Below are 25,082 nucleotides of genomic sequence, written 5' to 3' on the forward strand. Positions count from 1 at the left end.
GACAGCAAACATCAGCTCACCAACTTTCACGGTTTCACCTTGAGGCTTCCGCTTGAAGATATGCCAGGGACTATTCAGAGTACTTCATGGGTAGTATTATCTCCATTTTACAGATGAGGAAACTGATTTGAACCTACCCTGGCAAGGGTCCAGGCACTCAACACTCTGTGCTACAGATTATTGAAATGATAGCTGTCATTCAGTAGAATATTTTTCAACCATAAAAAGGAATAAAACACTGATTCATGCCATAACTTGGATAGACCTTGAAAACATTATGCTAAGTGAAAGAAACCAGACACAAAAGGTCCCATCTTATTGTGTGATTCCACTTATATTAAATATCCAGAATAGGGACATTCATAGAGACAAAGAGATTATTGGTTGCCAGGGTTAGGGGAGGGAGAAAGAGGGATAAAGCTGGACAGGATACAAGGTTTCTTTTTGGGGAGTGTGTGTACTCAGTTGTGTCCAACTCTTTGTGACCCTAAGGACTGTAAGCCCACCAGCTTCCTCTGTCCATGGAATTTTGGGGTGATGAATGTATTTTGGTGCTTGGTTATATAGTTGAGTGTACTAATAGCTACTGATCACTCACTTTAAAATGCTTAATTTTATGTTTTTTGAATTTCATCTTTATCTAAAAAAAAAAAAAAAGACCAGGATTTAATGCTTGGAACTCACCAACTTTCACAGTTCCGCCTTGAGGCTTTTCCACGAACAGGATGGACAGCTGACTGTTGGCATTCTGCTTGTCCTGTTCCTCCCCAGCTGGTGATTCACCAATAGACCATTCTAATGAGCAGAAAGGAGGAAAAGGATCATTTCAGGGACAGGTTCTTTTTAGGCAGACTTACCTGGGTTTGGTTTTCTTGTCAGCACAGAAGCTTCTCTTTGTCTAATTAGCCTGGATAAATATAACATCATTCTTTCCATCCACCTCCCCACAGCCATCAGTAGAGACTGAGCTATTCCCATTCTTAAAGGGCTATTTTTTCCAGGTGGAATCTAATTTCTAGGAATAGCAAAACTTCTCAGAAAGGTTGTTACTCTTTCCTGGCAGCCAAGTTTCCTTTGTTTCCCAATTCTGCCTATCCCCGAACTGATAAATACCCGTGGGAAGGCTATGAAAGCAGAGCCTTAGTGTTTTTCTAGGTGACAGGCTATAAAGCCTTGTCTAAACAACAGCTGAGTTGGAAAAGACTAACGGGATGGATCAGTTTACAGGTCAAGTGGGAAAGGTCAGACTGCCAAGCCTGGCCTCATATGTCTAGACTCTTCACTGCTGTGTGATTAGATAATTCCATGATGGTTGTATGATGTGGCCTTAGTTTGACAATTAAGTAACAGATCGTGACCTGCAGGCACAGGTTTCAAGAACTCTAGGATCATCCTGAAAGAGAGAGGGAAAAACTAGAAAAACAGAAAGAGAAATAATCTCTTTGAGGCTTTCCCATGAAGACAGACAATCTGGAAATGAAGCTTATTTTGCATTTTCTAGTTTGCACTCCAGGTGCTTAGGAGGTATCAATCAGCTGTCCAATGAGGAGAGCAGGAGAGAGAACTGTAGAAAGTTCTTCTGTCTCTGAGAGCTGAATGAAAGGAAATTCAGTTTCAGCCACTAATAACTGGAAAAAAAAGTGCATGGGTTGCCAACACTCAACCTGTTAATGTATCTTGAAAAGGAGGAAATGTAGATTTAGTTATTTTAGTTCCCATGTGTCAATCATGCTTAGTATTCCTATCCAGAGACCATCATTCTCACAGTGAAGTTAAGCGATGTCACGCGATTGTACAATTTTTAAAAATACCCAAGTTGATGTTAAAATTTTATGTTGTGTATATTTGTAATAGTGCAGTGTGGCCATTAATATTTGAAATGTGAGGACTTGGATTTTCTGTTTTACTCATTTCTATCTCAGAAAGGGTCTGCAAAAATGCCCCACCCACAAAGAGGTCCATAGCAGAATCAGTCCACACTCAAACACATTTGTTGGATAAATGAAAGAATAAATAACCATCCAGAATTGTGGCTACAGCAGGTTACATTTGGCAGTATTCTTTTTAAGTGTATGCAAATTTCTATAAAAATAGGAATTATTATTTAATGTCAATACATCCCAGGAATGGTGATTTTAAAAGTCTCTTCGTCTCTATGTCTTTGCCAAATGTTAAAATGATAGTGATAATGAAACAAAGGAACCTGTAGTGTATGTGGCCAGATTTCTGAATTCATGTGTGCGTGTGTGTGTGTGTGTATCATGCAAAATTAATTGTTTCTTAATGCATTAGTTTTCTAGTCGGAGGAATGTAATAAAAGATTGCTATAAAAGCTACAAAGTGAATAAAACCAAGATTAGAATCAAATACCGCTTCAGGAAGTGAGGCCATTAGTGATTACTATATTAGGATGAGGTCGAGACACCTTGCTTCCGGTGTGTGCTCACCTGAATCTTTTCTTTCCAGAGCCCGACTACCCAAACCTGAAAGGAAAGTGTGATTTGGATGACACAAGGGGGAGGGGAGAAAACGGAATGCTGGCTTTAACCTTCTCAGATCCCCCAAATCCTGTCTCTTTCAATGATGGGGAGAAAAGACACTACAAGTTGGTCTGGATGGAAAACCAGTAGAGCTTCAACTTTGAAAACATCTATAAAAGGTATGTGTCCTATTTAAAAAATAAGAATAAAGTTTTACACATCCACATATCTAAAGAATAAGGGAAAAGAGTATACAGCTGGAGATGAAACACATTTTTTGCCCCTAAAATTTATATCCAAGAGTTACTATTTTTATTTATTTCACAAAGAAGGCCTCTTTTTAAAAAGTTTCTGATGTTAAAAAAAAAAATTGCCATTAAAGCCAACATTTTCCCTCTTTGGTGCTGGCAAGAAGGGGGTACCCTGTTCTGGGTTTAGTCTCAGCGAGCAACTCTATCAACCCATCACCTTTACTGTCGATCAATAATGCATTGCAAAGTGGGGAAGGGAGTTGGAATCATCCTAACCTGGAGGCAGGCCACCAGGAGGGGAGGCGTCCTCTTCATCTGAAATAAGAAAGAGGAGTCAAAAGTCAAGGAGAAAAGAACTTCATCCTGAGTATCCTGAGAAAAGAGGAATCTGCAAAAGAAGCAGAGAAACTACACAAAACACTCAACTGATGAGTAAGCCTTAGAGGACTTGGCACCTGAAAGATTAAACTGTAGGCAAAAGAGAAAAATAAACAAATGTAAAAGAGTGAGAGATTTGGATAATCTCAATGAAAGTAGCTTTAAAATTGGTATTCTATGCAAACTTTTTGTGTACTTGTAAATTAGAAACAAAATTAATGCAAATAATCTAACTTGATGAAATCAACAATGGAGGTGCATTTTGAGTTCTTATTTCGTAGCGAAAGTCAGTGACAGCATCACTCATATACCACATTCATTTGAACACAGACATAAAATCATATATGTTTTTATATAGTTTGATAACTCAATGCCCTCAGAAAGCCTTATAATTAATTCTCCTTCTATATTTAGGAAACAAAAGTCAACAATAACTAGTATGTATCAGTTCGTTATACTAAGTTCACCAGTAGTTATTTTAGGAATTTTATCTATCTTTTCCCAAGATTATATTGGTGTTGGACAATATAATCTGAAAAATATTTACCAATTTGTAAACTATTTATGAATTCTTTATATATATTTATAAGATATTGGATTGGGCAAAAAATTTCTTTGTTTTTTTTCTGTAACATCTTACAGAAAAACACGATTCATTTTTTTTGCCAATCCAATATTTACCCATTTAAAAAATTCAAAATATCCCTTGTAGTATTTGTACAAAGACACTGAATATTCCCTTTTCTAAAATGTCTGAATTTCAAAGTGTCTTACATTTTAGATGGTTAAATAGGTATTTGGTGTTTATCTAAACTTCTGCTCCTTTCCTCCCAAAGCATTAAGACTAGTGTTAGTGTAAATATTAATAATCTTCGTACTTAAAATACTAGAATAATTGTGGGCTTCAAAATACGAACTTAAATGACTATATAAAATAGGGTACAGAAAACAAACACATGAGACTGTTGATTTAAAAAGTGCTTTAAAAAGTCCTGACAAGAAGTAAAATAGCACAGGTACAACATATTAGTATATTTACAACATATATTATTTACTAGTCTGAAATTTCTTAAACTGTCAACCAAAGATGTATTTTATTACTTTTTTTTTTAACAAAATAACTAATGCAATGTATAGAAAACCTTAATGTCATATCTTCAGAACCCAAAAGGTGATTCACTGGGTACTGTGGGATTGAAGATTCTTCAGAGGAAGATCTCTTTGGTCAAAGAAGCTTGGGAAACACTAGGATAAATAAAGTTTCATGTTTGTGTTTTACAGTGTTGTTTGTATGCAGTTACTGAAAGGTATCTCAGTTTTCGGTGCTCATGAGGATGGAGATCAGAAATGATACAGTATTAGCATTTCCCAAACTTAGTTCATGCTTGAATCCTTTTCTCCTGGAATATCCATTTACTTTCCACAAACTCTTTGCATTTGGGGAAGTCTAGGTATTTCTGCAAGTTTGAGCAAGCTCCAGGAGTTGGTGATGGACTGGGAAGCCTGGCGTGCTACAGTCCATAGGGTCACAAAGAGTCAGACATGACTGAGCAACTGAACTGAACTGAGGTATTTCTGAGCTCTTAGGGTAATTCTGCATTTTAGAAAACTTATATAATTAAAATTTTACATAACCAAAAATAAAACGCCTTGCAATGTCTCTATATCATTTGCCATACATTTAACTCAGTATGTAGTATTTTATTCATGTAACCTATTTGAAGGCCTTTATTTACTAAAATACATAAAGAATCTTGATTTAAAGTCCTGTAAAAAATCTTAAAAATGAAGTTTTAAAGCGCAACCAAATCCTAGAAAGCAGCTTCCTTTATTATATACTAACTAGGAAATAGAACTATTTTGAGTGAAATGAACACCGCATTTTATACAGGTGTGGTTGCTGTTTGTTTACTTTGTACACAGTGCCTGTTGAACCCTAATGAACCCTGGAGTTAATTGTTTAGAATGCAAGTGATTGGGAAAAGAGGTCACACTTTCATAAAACTAAAATGAAAAGAGAAGCCACATTTGAAGCAAAAATTTGATGGGTGAGTAGTTTCAAAGTCCACTAAATTATAAGACTATTTGAGGAACTGCTGCTGCTACTGCTGCTAAGTCGCTTCAGTCGTGTCTGACTCTGTGCGACCCCATAGACGGCAGCCCGCCAGGCTCCCCTGTCCCTGGGATTCTCCAGGCAAGAACACTGGAGTGGGTTGCCATTTCCTTCTCCAATGCAGGAAAGTGAAAAGTGAAAGGGAAGTCGCTCAGTCATGTCCGACTCTTTGCGACCCCATGGACTGCAGCCCACCAGGCTCCTCCATCCATGGGATTTTCCAGGCAAGAGTGCTGGAGTGGGGTGCCATTGCCTTCTCCATTTGAGGAACATGTACAATTATTTTAGACTATTAAGGGACCACACAGAAAGCATCACAGCCTTTCACTGCTGTGGCCTGGATTTAACCTGTGGTCAGGAAACTGAGATCCTGCAAGCCATGTGGCATGGTCAAAATAAATAAAGCAGAACCCAAAGCTGCTGTTCTGTGACAACCTAGAGACGTAGGTTGGGGAGGGTGGTGAGAGGGAGGGCATATGGGTATGCCTTTGGCTGATTCATGTCGAAGTATGGCAGAAACCATCACAGCATTGTAAAGTAATTATCCTCCGATTAAAAATGAGATGGAATTTTAAAATAAATAAATAAAACTAAAATGTTGACATTAAAAAAAAAATAGAGTAGTTTTGTTCCTGTCATCTTTTAGATTGGGAAATAAAATTAAGATGTTGGGATTCTGACCTGAACTCCTTAAAAAAAATTGCCTGGTTGAATTTTTCCTTATGTACCATAGAAAAACAGGTTCTACTGCTTGGAGGAAAATTGAACATCCAACTCTTTGGGGCTCTGCCTAATCCAACATCACACATATGAAAGGTGTGGCATTATACAAAGATCATTTGCAAACAAAAAATGCAAAATATGTCATATTTTCTTATTTCTATTTAAAAGCAACTACAATGGTGATGAAAATTAAACATCTGTTTTTGGCTAAAGATATGGCCTATGTGACATCACAAACTGAAAGCAACAGAACTATCTTCCTGAGCTACATAGAAGAGAAATTTACCAAAATTGAATTTTATGTGTCTTTAAGTTATGGGAAAACAGCATTTGTAAAATCATAAAAATAATTCTTTCAACATTGAAGTTCCTGATGAAGAACACCTGGAAAATGGAGAAAGAACCCATATTACAAGCCTGGAATTTTCAGGGGGTCCATATGAAAAATCTGGAAAGGGAGAGAGAGAACCCCAGAGATGTAGAAGGTGTCCATTCCTATAATTCTTCAAGCTCTCTTGGGCATAAAATAACTCCTACCTATGTTTAACTTAAATTGCCTTTTTAAAATTAATTTTTAAAGTATACATACTTAGGACAATTGTTGATATTTTAGAATATATACAGTTAAAATGTACTGTAAACAAACCTCAATTAAATACAGGTATAATACTTTGTTTCATACAGATGAATTTATGAATTCCTCAAGCAGGATAGTCAGTTGTAGTAAATATTGGCATATGTCACCAAAATAACAACAGCAGCAACAACAATCAATATGGAAGGCAATAACAAAAACAGCTAACATTAATTCATCATGTTTTGAGACATTTGATTAACTTATGGTATTTTCTGAAAGAGACACATGTCTTCACACTTTGGTGTTTCTGAAATCAGGATTCACTGTACTATAAATGCATTTATTTAATGAGTTTCCCCCCAAATCTATTAAATCAATGTTTCATCTTATAATGGCTGTGTTTTAAAATGTTGAAGTATAGTCATTAACTTTTAACAAAATTCATTATAAATAAATCATGTAGTTAGAATATACAGACCAAGACAATGTTATTGCAGATGTAAATGGACCTAAATGGAGGAAAAAATCATTTCATTTAAGAAATCATAGCATTTAGGAGAAATTTTCTGGAACTTCTACTGATTCACTTCCTCATCTTACAACCACATTCACGCTAAAAGAAAGACTCTTCATCTCAAGTTATGAGACAGTAAACACACACAGGGTTCATTTGTGATGGTTTGTGGTAATGTTAATGAAAATGCCTGGGGAAAAAAAAGTTTTCATTTCTGTTGCAGCAATAACCAAGGGCAGTTTTTTCTCTGGAAGAAAAATAAAGAGTGGCATTAACGACCCCAGCTGGGCTTACCAAAAAATATACTGGCTGTAAAATGGTAAGTCTCAAAATTAAAAAGTATATATCAGAACTTAGGCATTAGGATGAGTACTGATCTGCAAGCTGATCTCTGATTCTAACGCTACTGATAGATGCGGAACCACTCATAGAACCAGACTTGAAATGCCCCACAGTGCTAATCGTTTCGGCACAGAAGAGACTCAGTCTCATTAGACTAAGTTCACACATATGATGTTGATTGATCAAAAGAAAAAAAAAAAAGTATGACCGCACTTGCACACCCACATTATCCTCCACCCATGGCTCTCCATCACAGTTGTCTGCTTCCAAAGTTGAAATCTACTGTCCTCTACTAATGGTATTCTCCTCTCAAGTGAAAGTGTGAGTTGCTTGGTTGTATCTGACTCTGTGACCCCAGGTTGCATGGACCCCATGCAATCCCATGTAGCCCACCAAGCTCCTCTGTCCATTGAATTCTCCAGGCAAGAATACTGGAGTGGGTAGCAATTCCCTTCTCCAAGGGATCTTCTCTGCCCAGAGATCAAACCTGGGTCTCCCACATTGCAGGGCAGATTCTTTACCATCTGAGCCACCAAGGAAGCCCACTTTTCCTTCTAAAGCCCCTAAAATTGGCTCTAAGAGAGCAAGACCCAGTTCCTAGACCTGCCCCTGGCACATAGCCAATACTCAGTGGATATTTGAGATGAATAAATGAATATTGGAATAGAAGACAGATCTCTGGCCCCACTGAGGATATAGATACTATACTTAGCTTTCCACTGGTTTGCTACCTGTGATTATTTCGGAAGAATTCTAAGCCACAGCAGCATTATTCTTTCAAAGACATTATCTTCCAGTACGATCACTCTGAAAGGGATATCTAAATTCCAATGTTGCTGTTTGGTTAAACCCATTTCTTTATTGTCATCTTGATCGTTTCAATTCCAAGACAGTGGGCACTATTAGGGAACAGGATACCTAGATAGGCAAGTCCAGGGGCAAACAAGCAAATATAAACAAATAATAAACCACTTCCTGAGAAATCAGCTGTTTACCAGAGACTCCGTAGATGTGAAAAGTTGGCACATCTAGTCACAAACACTACCGGTAAGATTGATATCAGAATCAAACAACATTCTGCGACTACAAAAAAAGAAAAATTCAGAACATCGCCAGGTTGTCTCAGAATGATGCAGTCAATCTGGAAAAGATATTAAGATGGCGTTGCTATGGATGTTGTTCTCTTTTTAAAAATTAGATTAACATCATCAGAGAGAGCCATGATTAATGACATGCCCTCTATGACTCTGTTTCTATAAATGAAGGTCAAGTTAAGCCCAGAATGTATGTCATGTATGTGGTATAAAGGGAGATTGATGGCTATTTGTTCTCTCTTTGTCCTGATGGAACTACAATCAATCTAATGAATGTTCTTAATAGCGAGCATCTTAGAGCTATTAACTGAATATACTTCAACTAATTAGATAGTACACTAAAGTGCAAGAAATGTTCTAATCCAGATGTGACCATTTCCAGTAATGTTAAATGGGCTGATCTTATATCATCCATGTGGTCTTAGGATGAGCATACATAATACAAGCACTGGCATCCCATTCCAAACCTTACTAAGAGCATGCATGGGATGGATGTTCATCCTCCTGCCCAGCAAATGGAAATTAAAATCTATCTAGATTACCATTGTCTGTATGCTCAGCAGCTAAGTCAGCACGGAAATTCAATTGATCATTCATTCTACAGGTATTTATTAGGAGATCGCCATATGCAGCTCTCTGCCAGATGCTGGAAGAAATGAGATGAGAGGTCCAAAGAGGTGTTAAGACTTGGTGCCTGACCATCACAAAGCTTACAGCCTGTTAGGAAAAGGAGTGAACAATTAATACAAGATTAAGTGGAGAAAAGGGTGATTTAATGACACACACAATCAGTCCAGGAAAAATCAGGAGAAAGGAGAGGAAGTGAAAGTAAGTTAGGATGGTCATGGGAAAAAGTAGCACCTGCCTTGAATGGTTAGAAACAATTAGATGGACTGAGGGTTGGGGGAGGGTGAAGGACAGGGATTCTAGTGTAAACTGGAAGGCAGGTCTGTTGCACTTGTCAGTCTTGCTCATGTTCATGCAAGAATTCTTTCTCAGCCAGGGCTATATATGTAGCAATGATTATTGTGTCTACTTTTCACTTGAGTATTTTCTTTGAAATTTCCCTGTCCTTGATGAAAGTAAGGAATAGTTGAAGGGGATTGGATATTTAGAAATAACTTCCACCACCTACCTTCTTTATTTAGGGATGTCACTTTCTATCCTAAATCGATTTGCTTTCTAGGCATGGAGAGCAAACACATACATGGCAGTTTATGTTCCTGAGCATGTGACTGCATGTGGCCATGACCTTGTTTAACTTCTGCAAATGTCAGAAAAAAAATGTTACTAATTTCAAAATGCCCTTCTTGGTCATAATGACCTTGCTCTTTCATCATATTATGTTCTGCATAAAGAGCTTTTTGGATTGGTAGACTGGTTGGTTGGTTGATTTTAACTTAAAGGTAGGCATTTTCTCATTTAAACATACAAATATAATATGGCTTTTCAGATTAAGGGTCAGGCACAGGCTTTGTTAAAACTTTGACAGTTTGCCTTCTGGGATTACATCATCTGCTCTGTTGGTTAAGCCTTATAGCCTGGTCCAAGCACCTTTCCAAATCTGGAAACAGAGGTGTACACCATCAGCCTTGTAAAGAATAATGTTATAATAACTTCAGCCAGGATGTCCAAACCTCCTTGAACCCATCTCATGGAAGGTGTTCTAGGAGTTTGCACTCTCTGCATTCCATAAGCAAATAACCTTCAGACTGGTCCATGTGGCCGGGATTAGCATTCATGTTTCTATCCATGGAAGCCACTGAAGGTCAAGGACAAAGTGAGTGTACTAACATTAGGTATTCATTTATGAAAGCTGTAAATTCAAGTTAGCTGAAAAAAAGTGGTCCAAGTTACTGAAAGAAAGAAAAAAAAAGTATTTTACTAATGTATAGAAGATAAAAATATCATAGGAATTCGTTAATAAAATTTAAGATAATAAGAACAAACAGAAGGGGTTTCCAGAAAAAAAGAGAAATAATGGATTATTCCAGAATTTAAAATATGTTTTTCATTGCACAAATATCAAATAAAATTTTTAAATGATGATACGGATATACAAAGCAAAATTGTCATCTACCTCAGTGGAAACTTTCTTCTATAGGAGACTAATGCCCCTTGACTTGAGACAAATGGTCAGGAATGACAACGACTTCCTCCATGGGGAAACAAAGGAATTAGTATTTCATGGATCCATGAAAAAGTATATGATAAAGATTATTCATTTTCTAAAACTAGACTATCCCCATATAAAGTGAGACTAGAATAATAGTACAGAAATGAATGCTTCCAATTCAAAAAGGAGTAACATGATGTTCACTTAAACTTGTATTATCCCTCTATGGGATATCTGTGGGATTCTAGTTTTCAAAATTACTAGTGAAACCTGGAACAGTTTACACACTAACATGAAAACATTCAATTAAAAAAAATCTGGGTAATCAAGAAAGCTTTCCAAATAGGTGTAATCCCAAGAAGACCAGACATCTCTTTTCCTTCACATGCACATGGGAACTTGGAAACTACTAATAAATTTGCTGGCATCCCAGCAAGTTCTTGTGATAGTATCATTGCTGCTTTTCTTTTGAAAATGTGATGAAAACTGATCAAAGCACCATTTGTTGTTAATGTTGATTAGGTTGTGCAGGTAAAATGCCAAGGAAGAACTCTAAACCACACTGATGAAACATACTGCAGAGAAATTTTGGGGGCCTCCATGGTAATCATTGCTGAGCTCTTTCTGCTTCTAGCTTTGTTGAATTCAGCATCACTCTCCCTCCCTCTGACTCACCTTTTCCTGGTGAAGTTCCGGCCTCCTTTTCTTTATTTGGTTCTGTGTGGAAAGTACAAGCACACTTTAAAAAATACGTTAAAGAGAGTATTTTATTGTGTGATAAGCAACAGGGTAGAGGTGGGGAGAGAAGAATTAAGGACAACAGAATAGAGCATAAATGATGCTATGTAATCCTTTAATATGCTATACATGAATTGAAAATTGGGGAATTATAGAATCACATATCAACTTAATTAAAGCAGCTAATAAACCTGATCATCTTGGGGAAAAAGTGTTCACAAAATCATGCAAAACAGATTTTGCTAAAATAGCTTAGCTATGCTGGGGCCATATTATAACGTACTGGTTTGATAATAGTATAAAGTTTGATGACTTCATTTTGACTTCAACAAGAGACAGACTTTTAAGAAAGTTTGAAGTCCAATAGTTTGGACCTCAGATACTATTAAAAAGTCAGGGATAAAATCTGCAATTGTACAGTGGTTTCAAAGAAAATATTTGGGTGCCTGTATTAATCTTCCTGGTTGAGTTGAGTGGCAATAAATACAATGCAAGAGCAAGAACATCAGATTGTATCAGTTGAGACCCTCTGGTTTGTATCTCTCCATTTAGAATGATATGAGTCTAGAATCCTGCAGTGTCTGACTTGTGGTGTATGTAAGAAAAGAATTATTTCAAACATGAATTCTCTCTCTCTCTCTTTAAAAACTGATGAATAGACATCTGAATCATAGCTAACTAATAAGGACACATTCTATGGGGCCCCCTGGTAATCATGACCAAACTCTTTCTGCTTCTAACTTTGTTGAATTCAGCCTCACTCTCCCTCCTCCAACTCACCTTTTGCTGGTGCAGTTCCAGCCTCTTTCTCTTTATTTGGTTCTGTGTGGAAAGTACAAGCACATTTTTAAAAGTATCTTAAAGAAAGCATTTCATTTCATGAGGTGGAGGTGGGGAGAGAAGAATTAATGATAACAGAATGGAGCATGAATGATGCTATGCACTCCTTTAATATGCTATACATGAATTGCAAATTGGGAAATTATAGAACCACATATAAACTCAATTAAAGCAGCTAATAAATCTGATCATTTTGGGGAAAAAGTATACATAGAATCATGCAAAACAGATTTTGCTAAAATAGCTTAACTATGCTGGGATCATATTATAACATACTGCCTTGAAAGTAGTATAAAGCTTGATCACTTCATTTTAGACTTTTAAATAAAGCTTGAAGTCCAATAGTTTGGATTTCCAGATAATATTAAAAAGTCAGGAATAAAATCTGCAATTGCACAGTGGTTTCAAAGAGAATATTTGGGTGCCCGTATTAATCTTCTCGGTTGAGCTGAGTGGCAATAAATACAATGCAAGAGCAAGAACATCAGTTTGTATCAGTTGAGAACCTCTGGTTTGTATCTCTCCATTTAGAATCATATGAGTCTAGAATCCTGCAGTGTCTGACTTGTGGCATATGTAAGAAAAGAATTGTTTCAACCATGAATTCTCTCTCTCTCTCTCTTTAAAAACTGATGAATAGACATCTGAATCATAGCTAACTAATAAGGACACATTCTATGGGGCCCCCTGGTAATCATGACCAAACTCTTTCTGCTTCTAACTTTGTTGAATTCAGTCTCACTCTCCTCCCCCAACTCACCTTTTGCTGGTGCAGTTCCAGCCTCCTTCTCTTTGTTTGGTTCTGTATGGAAAGTACAAGCACATTTTATAAAGTATCTTAAAGAAAACATTTCATTTCAACGAAGTGGAGGTGGGGAGAGAAGAATTAATGATAATAGAATGGAGCATAAATGATGCTATATACTCCTTTATTATTCTATACCTGAATTACAAATTGGTAAATTATAATAGAGAGTCACATTAAACATAATTAGAGCAGCTAATAAATCTGATCACCTTGGGGGAAAAGTGTACATAAAATCATGTAAAATAGATTTTGCTAAAATAGCTTAGCTATGCTGACACCATATTATAACATACTGGTGTGGAAATAGCATAATGTATGGATCACCTCATTTTAGACTCCAACAATAGACAGACATTTTAAGAAAGTTTGAAGTCCAATAGTTCAGACCTCTAGATAATATTAAAAAGTTGGGGATAAAATCTGCAACTGTACAGTGGTTTCAAAGAAAATATTTGGGTGCCCATATTAATCTTTTCGGTTGAGTTGAGTGGCAATAAATACAAGAGCAAAGAATAAAATTGTATCAGTTGAGACCCTCTGGTTTGTATCTCTCCATTTAGAATCATGTGAGTTTAGAATTCTGCAGACAGCGATTGACTTATGGTATATGTAAGAAAAGAATTGTTTCAACTATAAATTCTCTGTCTTTATAAATTGATGAATGGACATCTGGAATCATAGTTAACTAATAAGGACACATTCTATGGGGCCTCCTTGGCAATCATGACCAAGCTCTTTCTGCTTCTAACTTTGTTGAATTCATCCTCACTCTTCCTCTCTTCAACTCACCTTTTACTGGTGCAGTTCCAGCCTCCTTCTCTTTGTTTGGTTCTGTGTGGAAAGTACAAGCACATTTTATAAAGTATCTTAAATAAAGCATTTAATTGTGTGATGAGCAATGAGGTGAAGTGGGAATCAAGAAATTAATGACAACAGAACAGAGCAGAAATGATGCTGCATACTCCTTTATTATACTATATGTGAATTATTATGAATTGAAAAATGATAATGTAGTCACATTAAACTTTTAATAAAAACAGCTAATAAATCTGATCATGTTAAAAAAAAAGTACACATAGAAACATGCAATACAGATTTCTTTAAAATAGCTTAGCTATGCTGAGACCATGTTATAACATGCTGGTATGGAATGAGTATAAAATGTTGAGCACTTCATTTTAGACCCCAAAAAGGGATAGACTTTTTGAAGAACCTTCTTCAAACCTTCTTGGTTAATTTGTGTGGCAAAAAAAAGCAACACAGGAGCCAAAATGTCAGATTTTATCAGATGAGACCCTCTGGCTTGCATCTCTAATTAAAATTGTATTATCAATAGTTTAGATACCTACAAATGGTGTCTGACTTATGGTTTATGCAAGAAAAGAATTGTTTCAACCTTGAATTCTCTCTTTTTTTTTTTTTTTGATTGATGACTAGACATCTGAATCTGAATGAACTAATACGAATAATTTTAGCAGAGTTTGGGAGAAGACTTGTTTTAGGAACAGGGGGTCAGTATTGCATAATAAATATGAAACACGGCATAACAAGGGCAACTTTGCAGTGATCCAGTGACAGCTGCTGATCTGGAGAAGAGAAAGGAAAGGTTATATCTGTATTGGCCTGCAGGTTCTCAGCGTCCTCAGTGCTGGCAAAATAAATAAAACATAAATCTGTGTGTGCAAAGAGAAAACATACCAAAGAAGTTCCTAAGAAAACTGTCACACGTAGGTTTGAAAGAAAACTAAACTTGAGCTTGCCCCCGTTTGAACTAAATGGCACTGAGGCTGTTTCATTTATTTGTCATGAATGCTAAGACACTTCAGTCGTGTCCAGCTGTTTATGACCCCATGGATTGTAGTCTGCCAGGCTTCTCTTTCCATGGGATTCTCCAGGCAAGAATACTGGAGTAGGTTGCCAATTCCTTCTCCAGGGTATCTTTCTGACCCAGGGATTGAACCTGCATCTCCTGCATTGGCAGGCGAATTCTCTACCACTGAGCCACCAGTGTATCTTACTTAATTGTTCTCTGAGCCGTATTTTATTATCTAATTGACTGTAAGCAAACTGAATACAGGGAAATGTTTCCTACTAATGGTTCTTCCAGTCTAAATACAGTATATTTGCACACAGCTATCAGTAAGCTCTGTATCCTTCTAAAGGGTTAGGGCACATGGAAAATATCCTGTGAATAATTATTTACTGGATTCCAGTTTCTCATCTTGTGTGAGAGGGCACGTTGGTGCCTTGATAGGTAAAGAAAAGTGAAAGTGTTGTTGCTCAATCATGTCCGACTCTTTGCAACCCTGTGGACTATAACCCGCCAGGCTCCTCTGTCCACGGGACTTCCCAGGCAAGAATACTGGAGTGGGTAGCCACTCCAGTGGATCTTCTCAACCCAGAGGATCTTCCCGAGCCAGGGACTGAACCCAGGTCTCACATATTGTAGGCAGATTCTTTACCGTCTGAGCCACCAGGGAGGCCCATCTTCATAGAAAAATGCATGTAATTCTGGTTGCCTCCACCGTGGGGGCCATTTCAGTGGGCAGACAAATGGTTCTGGAGTTTCCTTTTGAACTTGCCATTCTTCCAATCTCGTTCTCTTCCTTGCGTGTTGGATTAAAAAAAAGCAGGCTTCACTTGTGTTGCTAGACACTCCCTCTACCTGCCAAATTCACTGGAACTCTTTACTGCTTGTTTTCTGTTGCCACCTGCTGGACAACAGAGTACTAGGGCCTGGAGCAGTTTTTGCTGTTGAGCATTTGAGGCCACCAAACCTTCCTGGAAACTCCCCTGGGAGTTTCTGGAGGTTCTTGATGGTGACACAATTCAAGTAAGGAGATGGCTGCTCATCTTCCAGGACTAAGGAAGAAATATATGTTTACCTTTAGCTCTGTTTACCTTTAGCTATGTGTGAAAAAGCACTGTCAATCCTTCAGCCCCTTGGAGACTCAGCCTCCACAAGGAGAAAGCATGAGCATAAGAACTTTGGCCTAACTTCATAGGTTTTATAAGTGTATGATGTGCCATCCAAAGCAGATTAACATAAGAAAGTTATATAAACACAAGGTACAGTTATGATTACAAACCCGTGACAGCCAGGAGTTAGCTTAATACTCACAGCTTCCATGGAGGACAAATCACGCTGGGATGGATGGTCTGTGTTCGCAGACTAAACACGTAAGACCGTAATTTTTTACTCACCTTCTGGGGGTGGAGCTGGAGCTGGGGCCAGCACTTCATTTTCTAGAAATGAAAAGAGTAATGGAAGTGTCAGTCTCTCTTATCCTGAGAAAAGCTATTTTGCACAGCTCCAGGCTCTGCTCAACTCTATCTTCCAGAGAGGAAATGCATCAGCCCAAGGCACACTGTCTTTTGGTGTATGGCATGAGGTGAGGATCTAAATGTGGTTTGAAGATATGCAGACTTCCAGGAGAGGCAGAGTGCAGTAATGGACAGAGATTGGGTGAAATGGGCATCCAGAAGTCCTTCTACTTAGTTATATACTTGGGCAGCAGGCAGAGCATTTAAAGGCACTGAGCCTGTTTCCCTTCCCTGGAAAAATGGACACAACACCTGTCTCATACATTTAGGGTTGCTGTGAGGCTGAAATGAGACACAGTGAGTACCAAGCATGTCCCTTAGAACCTCAGGTGCTCAGAAAATGAGACCCCAGATTCCTCAGAGAGCAAGAGCACTACTGCATCACCAACAGCAGCATCTCTTTCTGAATGATGATGAGAACAAAGTCCTCTGGCTTTGCAGCACTTCCTCTTATCATAAAGTAAACCATTGTTCACTGGGAAAGAGAACCAGCCCCCCTCATAGTCACAGTCATTCTTGGAAGTTTGTATGCCTGGAGATATTTTGCCTACACTTATCCAAAGTTCTCAGGGCTCTGGTTTTGAGTTTTTATACTTGGCTTTGGGTACCCAGGATTATAGCAATCTGGCAGTAAAGTCTGTTAAAGAAACTTATACTGAAGAATATATGTCCAGGGTGGTGGGAAGGAGATCCAAGAGGGAGAGGGTATATGCATACATATAGCTGATTCTCTTCATTGTACAGCAGAAACTAACACAACAACATTGTAAAGCAATTATATTCCAGTAAAATAAAAGAATGCATATCCAAGTAGCTAAAGGCATATCTTATGAACAATGTGCATAGAATTTCCCCTGCTGAATCCCCATGGATGCCCAGAACAGGGAATTAGTGATGAGTATCTGAATCAGCTGCTCCTACTTTAGGGCAGGAAGAGAGAGTTAATGAACGTGATCTTTAAAAAAAAAAAAAAAAAACCTTTTTGTTTGATAAATAAACATCAAAGAAAACTTTTTGTAGTAGAAGCATATTGTGGGATCCCAGGAGTTTTAGCTTTGTCCAGATCTATGATTTTCCATATTTTTTTCCCACAAGTGGCTCTTGCCAAGCAAAGAGGACAGTACCTCACAACAAGCAGTTTGGTCTGAGAATCATCACCATGCAGGTCAGGTGCCCCATTTTAGTCTAGGCAGGCTGGGAGGAGACAGAAGAAGGAGCCTGCATTGCAAGAGCAGCAAATGAAAAGAGGAGGAATTCAGGGCTGCCAGGAGACAACAATGTCTTTTTTCATCACTAATGTTTTGTGCCAGGTATAAATTCCACAATTAAATGCATTTTAATTAAGTTAAATTAAATGCATTAAATTAAATTAAATTCCAGAATTACTGCATTTTCATCCAAATGACCATAAACAAGTATATTACAATTTACTACTTGGGAAATATAACCAAAGGAGAGAAGACATATCACCATATAGACAGGCAGAAGATAACGAGGCAGGATGTGATATGGTTTGGCGATATGGTGAAAGCACAAGCGTCCCATAGATGGCACACCAGAAACACTTTCGTTTCTTTGCCACGTCATGGAAAGGATCTTTCCTGCCAGTGTCAACCCGGAGATGAAACCCTCCGTCAAAGGATTTTATTTTCAGAGCTCTGGCTGTGGCAATGGAAATCTAATATTGACCTCTCAGCTTTGGGTGAGCTGAGGCTGCACATGGCTATCAGAATACCCAGAGTGAGGAGCCAATGTCTTTGACACTCTATCTTTTGGACGGGGCCATTGTCATCCAATGCCCGTGGACCTCTTCCTGGCTCCCTTTAAGACAAGTTTCTCCGAGAGGGAGGGGATATGTGTATTCCTATGGCTGATTCACGTTGTATGGCAGAAACTAACACAACATTGTAAAGCAATTATACTCTGATTAAAAAATACATGAAGAGATAAAAACACGTTTCCCTGCCTTCTAGTCTCTTTTCCCCACGACAGCAGGTTTTCGTATGCTCTCACTGTCTTTCAGCCTGTTACTCTACTCCTGAAGGCTCCCGTTACCTACTAGGTTGGTCTACACTCCTCAGGTTAAAGGTCAAAGCCATGGCTGGCAGGCACCTCCTACCACTGGTGGCCCCTCTGTTCTAGAGTGGTTTCTTTTTTCACCTTCTGACCTTTCTGCCACTGAAAAGAGTGATGATCTTCTCCCCAAATGACCTTTTGTTTTTTTCTCTACATGTGACTGTGTCAGACAGACCTAGGTTCGAACCCTGACTCCACACCTTAGGAGCTGTATAATCAAGGACAATTCCTTAATCTCTGTCAGTCTTGGCATGCTCATCTATGAAATAGGGATAATAAGATAAATGAGCTCTTAGGGTGCTAATCCTATGTAAAATGCACAGCACAGTTCCTGGCGTGTAGAGAGAGCCCTACAGTTGGCAGCAGTAACTATTACCATTATTATTCTTTGGCAATCTTGGTCTGGTTTTTTTGACATTTCTCTTAAAGACTCTCAGAGCTGGTTATACCATTCTGTTCCCCTTCTTTATTCTGGAGGCATTCTGGACCACTTCATAATACACTCTTTTTTCCTTAATTATTTAACAGTTTCTAAATCATGCAGTAAGATATGAAAAAAAATGTGGAAGGATTACAATGGAGGAAAATTATTTTATTATTTCTCAGATGGAATTATTACACACACAAAAAAATTCAACTGAATCTATAAACAAATATTTTAAAATAATGTTACCTTAATAAGGTTGCTAGGTTGGAGGTAGTTAGAAAATAATGTTGTAAAAAAAAAATACCATTATTTTACTATAGAATAAAGTCCACAAAGTAAAATATCTAGGAATACACCTAATTAAAAATGTGTAAAATTATTATGCAGAACTTTATAAAACACTATTGAGAGAAATAAGGGAAATTTAGACAAATATTTATGAACTGGAAAAAAATAATTTTCCAGCTGCCTCCATATATTTGTGTTTCTTTTTTGTTTTGGGGGGTGTTTTTAGCCTCACCTCACAACATGCAGGATTTTAGGTCCCCAACCACTGATTGAACCTGCACTCGTGGTGTTGGAAGTGCAGTATTTTAATCACTAGATCACCAGGGAAGTCCCATATATTTATGTTTCCTGTCCCTTTCAACTAAACAAAAACAGGGATCTTTGATTCCTTTCCTATCTCCCTAGTATCTCTTCTTATTGTTAAAACCACTTTAAATGAATTGATTAAGAAAATTAACAAGGGATTCTTCGGTCACTGTGTGAACTATCAAATTGGCCATGCTTTCTCAACATCTTTGTAAACAAAGGCCCATTTTGTAAGGAAAGCTGTGGTTGCTTAAAATCTTTTTTTTGGAAATAAAGGCCAAGGGTGAATTCTAATTAAATAAACAAAAAAGAATGTTTTTGGACGCTGAAACTGTAAAAATGCCCTGACTCTGTATTCTTCATTTTTGTGATGTTTCCATTTTGTGATGTTCTGTAGCCCCAGGGTTCTATGTAACAGCCCCCAAAACAAACCAAATTGACAATTTAAAGGGCTTAGTTCAACTTCCAACAAATCCACATTTCATCCATCACTAACAGTCAACTATGTCAGATACTCAGAACTACAGAAACATTATAGGGTATTACTGCTGGTGCATTTTAGGGTAGTTGTGGCAAACAGAAGTAGGAAAACGCATGCCTGCCTGGTGAGTAGGCAGAGCCAGAGTGTTTCCTTCTTAAAATCATAGAAACCCCATTATTTTACAGCCAGTGGAGGAATAAATAAATAACAACCATGTATCGGCCACTCACTGCATGCAAGACCTAGTGTATATTACTTCCTACCATCCTTATAACACTCTGAGTCAGTATTATCATTATCCTCATTTTACAGATGGGGACTGAGGCCCTGTGGGGTCCCACAGCCCTTGAAGGGTGGAACCAGGCTCTGACCCAGGTCTGCTTGAGGCGGTACCTGGCCTCTTCAGGATGGAAGTGAACTTCCCTTCTCAGCTGGTCACTCTTGTGGAGGCAGAAACAGGCTGATGGACTTTGCAGAGATTTCACTGTGTTTTCCCCTGCTGAACTGATTGGTCTGATGGTCAAGGCCACATCGCCTCATTTAGATGTTGCCCCAAGGAGTGGAATATGCCTCAGTTTCCTCATCTGAGTAATGGCAATAACAACAGAACTCATCTCAAGGGTTGCTGGCAGGAATGAAGGGGTTCCTGCAGGGACAGGGAATGCAATAAACATCATAGATACTTTCTCTCTCTTTTCACAGTTCTCACATTATGATCATGATTTCGTCATGACACACCTGGGAGAATGACACTCCTGTCTTTCCTCACGTGCTACCTCCTGAGATTTGCCTTATTTCATGGGCTACATCACGTTAGACCATGTTTGGGATTGGAGTAGCATCTGAGGAAGCATCCGAGTATTAAACGAAGGAGGGAGGCCCCTCACTCTTCTACTGTAAAATGGTAATAATTAATATTTTGATGAGTTCTACAAGTGGCTCTAGAGGTAAAGAACCTGCCTGCCAGTGCAGGAGATGTAAGAGATTCAAGTTCGATCCCTGGGTCAGGAAGATCCCCTGGAAAAGGAAATGGCAACCCACTCTAGTATTCTTTCCTGGAGAATCGCATGGATAGAGGAGCCTGGAGGACTGTAGTCCATGGGGTCGCAAAGAGTCAAACACGACCGAAGCAACTTAACAAACAACACACACACACACATATGCATTACAGAGTTTGCACAATTAAGTAAATTGATCAATTAAATCAATCCTGATGGAACAAGAAGCATAAGAAGATGAACTCTCAATAGATTTCAAGGCATTTAAAACAAAGAATTGCAGCTATTCTAAACCTGAAGGGATGAGGAACCAGGAATGGTGAGAGCCAAGTAGCACATGACTTAGTCTGAAAAGAAGCCACTACGGGTATATTTTGGGGCCTTGAGACATCCCCGCTTTTGCCTTAAAAAAAAAAAAAAAAACTCTTCATGTATTTCTCTTACTCATATGTTTGTCCCTGATAGGCTTTGTCATGCCCTGCTTTGCCCACACCTCCAGAAATCATTTGCACGTTCCCCAAATCCGTTAGCTGCCTCTATAACAATAATTCATTCACAACGATTTCCACTGTACTCCCACTGACTAGGGACTGTAGAAAGAAGCTCCCACACAACTGGAATTTATTGAGCCTCATTATGAATCTAACAAGGATGGGGTTTATAAAGGTGGCTAAGATGAGATGCCCTTGTTTAAGAATCTCAGAGGTAAATTAAGTAGCTTTTCTACCAGTTTAAATCACCAAGCCAGAAGGCTTTCCTCTTGCAAAATATTTGAGATTCAGCACTTCCACAGTCCTTCTGGTGCTTCTGACACTGCTATGAGCACACGAATCATCTTGGGGTTTGGTCAAGTGCAGGTTCTGACTCTGGGGATCTGCTGGGGGCGTTCCAGATTCTGCATGTTTAACTGGCTCCCCACTGATGCTAGTGCTGCTGGTCCATGACACACACTTTGAATAAGGAGGCTCAGACTGTGCCGTAAGTATCGCTGAATCCTCTCCCATTCCAAACATGACTGTGAGTGGCAATGGGTTCACAGTACATGCACTTCTTTGATCACAAGCTTCTTGAGGACAAGGCCTGTCTCCTCCTCCTTTTAAATTCCGCACAGCAGGTGCTCTATAAATATAGTTGACTGGCAGGCTGTTTCTACCCACACAAAAGCCCCTTCTGCTCACTGCCAAGAAATCAAGAACCATCCCCTGGCACTCCAAGGGCAGCTTTCTTCGTCTGCCTTACCCACAGGGTACACTATGTCTCCCGCTGGTGACCCTTTCGCTGGCTGACTTCTCCCAGGCACACACCCAACTTCATCATTTAGATTCTTCTTATTGTCAACATACCTTCCATCTTGAAAGAGCAATTAGGACCAGAGTTTTGACCTCCAAAACACGCTTTGGGGACTTCCCTGATGGTTCAGTGGCTAAGACTCTGACCTCCTAAGATTGACCAGGTTCAATCCCTGGTCAGGAAGCTTGATCCCATGTGACACAACTAAGACCCAGCGAAGTCAAGTAAATGAATAAATAAAAGCACCACCTCTTGCCTTTCTAAGGATTTCCCTTTTCAAAATCTAGGCTAGTTTTCTCAGCAAATAACCCTCAGCCAACTATGCCAATCCCATTATCACCCAGCTTTACCATGTTGCAACAGTCAGGAAATACAAGGCCTGGGAAGCTCCCTAATTTCTGAGATTTGAGCAAATAGGCATCTATTGAGGTTGTTGTTTGTTGTCTATTCAGTTATGTCTGACTCTTTGTGACTGTAAAGAGGAGCCCACCAGGCGCCTCTGTCCGTGGAATTCTTCAGGCAAGAATACTGGAGTGGGCTGCCATTTCCTTCTCCAACGGCTGCTATATTTCTGCTTATTCAGAAACCAAAGGCCAGGGACTTCCCTGGCTGCCCAGTGGTTAAGACTTCACCTTCCAATGCAGGGGGTGTGGGTTCAATCCCTGGTTGGTGAGCTGAGATCCTACAAGTGGCCAAAATTATCTTGTGGCCCAAGATCCTATCTTGTGGCCCAAATAACCAAAATATGAAAACAAACAAACAAAAAGAAGCAGTATTGTAACAAATTCAATTAAAAAAAAAAAGGCAAATTCCGTGGGACTTTTCTCCCAGGTGAATAAAGTTGGCTTTTTGTCCCCTTCATCCATCCTTCCCCATTGTCTCCACTGGAAAACAGACCAACAGGATGGACTCAAGAAGCAGGGTTAAGTAAGTTGCTGTCTTTAAATAGTTTTGAATTAAAAAGAAAGAAATCGGTATACTCTGAAAAATTAAACCCAGGAAATATTTTCATGGACAACATAAAAATCAGCCAGACTCTGACCCAGCAACTAAGGCTCCTTCAGCAAGGGCGGCTGTCCTTGATCCTCCCTAATTCACGGATATAGCCTTTCTTTCCCTCTGCGACACTGACATGCTTTTAAAGGGCTTGATCTATTTATGGTGGATTTTTCCTATGACCACCTACTGTAAGAAGCACAGGTATGCCGCCAATGGCAGGCCCGCACAGTTAGTGCCAGGGCCTTCTAATTGACGGGCACTGGTGGCCGCTATCAAAGAGACAGCCCATATGTGGTTCTTGTCTCTGCTGAAAGACTAGGCACCCGGTACTCCATAAATGGTTGGCTCCCTCCAATGCAGTCTGTTTCTATTTTCCATAATCAAGGGTTCCATGGTCAATACATTAAAGGGGAAAAAAATGCTAAGTTTTAATAAGAGGCATTAATCTGCCTCTCTTTCTGTGTCTATACACCAAAATGATATAAACAACCCAGGTCTCTTCTTCCCATGGGCTCACAGCTCAAATAATATACTGTTTGATTTACTTAAAAATTATTTTATGGGCCCTCATGTGCAATTTAATTTAGGCTTTTAACAGCACAGAGAGCATAATTACATTATATGAATATGTTAATAGGCATAGAAGAGATAATAAGAACACATAATAACAGTTGTTATCATTAAACGTCTTTTTTTGTGTTTATGTGGCTTTCTGTCACTTTTTTTGCATAAAACAAGTGTGCTAAAACCATCCTTTGGTAACCTGGGGTGCAGGAGAAAATTGCATGCTATTCTTAATTATTATTTCTTATTCTCAAAGTCAAATTCTTTTTTTTTTTTTTTCTTAATTTTTATTTACTTTTGGCCACCCTACATGGCATGTGGGATCTTAATTCCCCAACCAGGGATCAAACTCACATCCCCTGCAGCGGAAGTATGGAGGTTTAACCACTGGACCACCAGGAAATTCCCTAAAAGTCAAATTCTTGGTTTGAAATAAAATATGTGAATGCTTTATATATTGCAAACATTGTGGTAAATAAGGTTTTATCTGGCCAACTCTTGTAACTTTTGGTACTAAAGCATTGTCTTCTCTTTTGGATTAAATATACAATAAACACTGTTGATAGTGAAGTCTGGCACAAGTCATGTCACAGCCCATCTCTCATATGCCTAGATAACAGCACAATGGAAACCACTTTAATATAAAATATTGTCTGCATGGGGACGTTCATTGCACTTAGAGAAGTTTTGATTATACAAATCATAAAAGCCACCAAAAAGTTAGCCAACAGGAATGACAGCGGATTTGCACTGACCATATTGCTTATGTATCAGAGATCAAGATTTTCGTACACAAATTAGATGTAATTTTGTGTTTTCACAATTATATGATTGTTTTGTGTCTTGTTCTATTCACTATGGGCCACAGGTCGGGATTTTATACCTTGAAATTTAAGGGAGGATTATACATGAGCTCTGAAGAATTGATGCTTTTGAACTGTGGTGTTGGAGAAGACTCTTGAGAGTCCCTTGGACTGCAAGGAGATCCAACCAGTCCATCCTAAAGGAAATCAATCCTGAATATTCATTGGAAGGACTGATGCTGAAGCTGAAACTCCAATACTTTGGCCACCTGATGCAAAGAGCTGACTCATTTGAAAAGACCCTGATGCTGGGAAAGATTGAGGGCAGGAGGAGAAGGGGACAACAGAGGATGGGATGGTTGGATGGCATCACTGACTCAATGGACATGGGTTTGGTTGAACTCTGGGAGTTGGTGATGGACAGGGAGGTCTGGCATGCTATGGTTCATGGGGTTGCAAAGAGTCAGACACAACTGAGCAACTGAACTGAACTGATACATTTTTTAGAGGCAATTATATACTGACTTACAACAGAAATTCTCAAAGTATGAT

The 25,082-nt window shown here is 38.7% G+C and overlaps 1 protein-coding gene across 9 annotated transcripts in view; it reads right to left on the reverse strand.

Annotated features, from left to right (window-relative positions):
- The window catches only part of MYBPC1 (myosin binding protein C1), a 100,972-nt gene that overhangs the window by 65,288 nt on the left and 10,602 nt on the right, over positions 1-25,082 (reverse strand). For 4 of the 9 annotated variants that reach the window (XM_070370260.1, XM_070370261.1, XM_070370257.1 and 1 more), the window contains exons 2-9: positions 16,179-16,220; positions 13,764-13,805; positions 12,927-12,968; positions 12,107-12,148; positions 11,264-11,305; positions 3,008-3,046; positions 2,448-2,483; positions 685-795 (exon numbers count right to left, since the gene is read on the reverse strand). In XM_070370260.1, coding sequence (XP_070226361.1) covers positions 685-795; positions 2,448-2,483; positions 3,008-3,046; positions 11,264-11,305; positions 12,107-12,148; positions 12,927-12,968; positions 13,764-13,805; positions 16,179-16,220 — 396 coding nt within the window. The remainder of the gene's footprint in view (positions 1-684; positions 796-2,447; positions 2,484-3,007; positions 3,047-11,263; positions 11,306-12,106; positions 12,149-12,926; positions 12,969-13,763; positions 13,806-16,178; positions 16,221-25,082) is intronic. The other 5 variants (XM_070370258.1, XM_070370259.1, XM_070370262.1 and 2 more) reach the window with 5 other exon arrangements.

This window comes from Bos mutus, chromosome 5, assembly GCF_027580195.1.
Source record: "Bos mutus isolate GX-2022 chromosome 5, NWIPB_WYAK_1.1, whole genome shotgun sequence".
NCBI lineage: Eukaryota > Metazoa > Chordata > Mammalia > Artiodactyla > Bovidae > Bos > Bos mutus.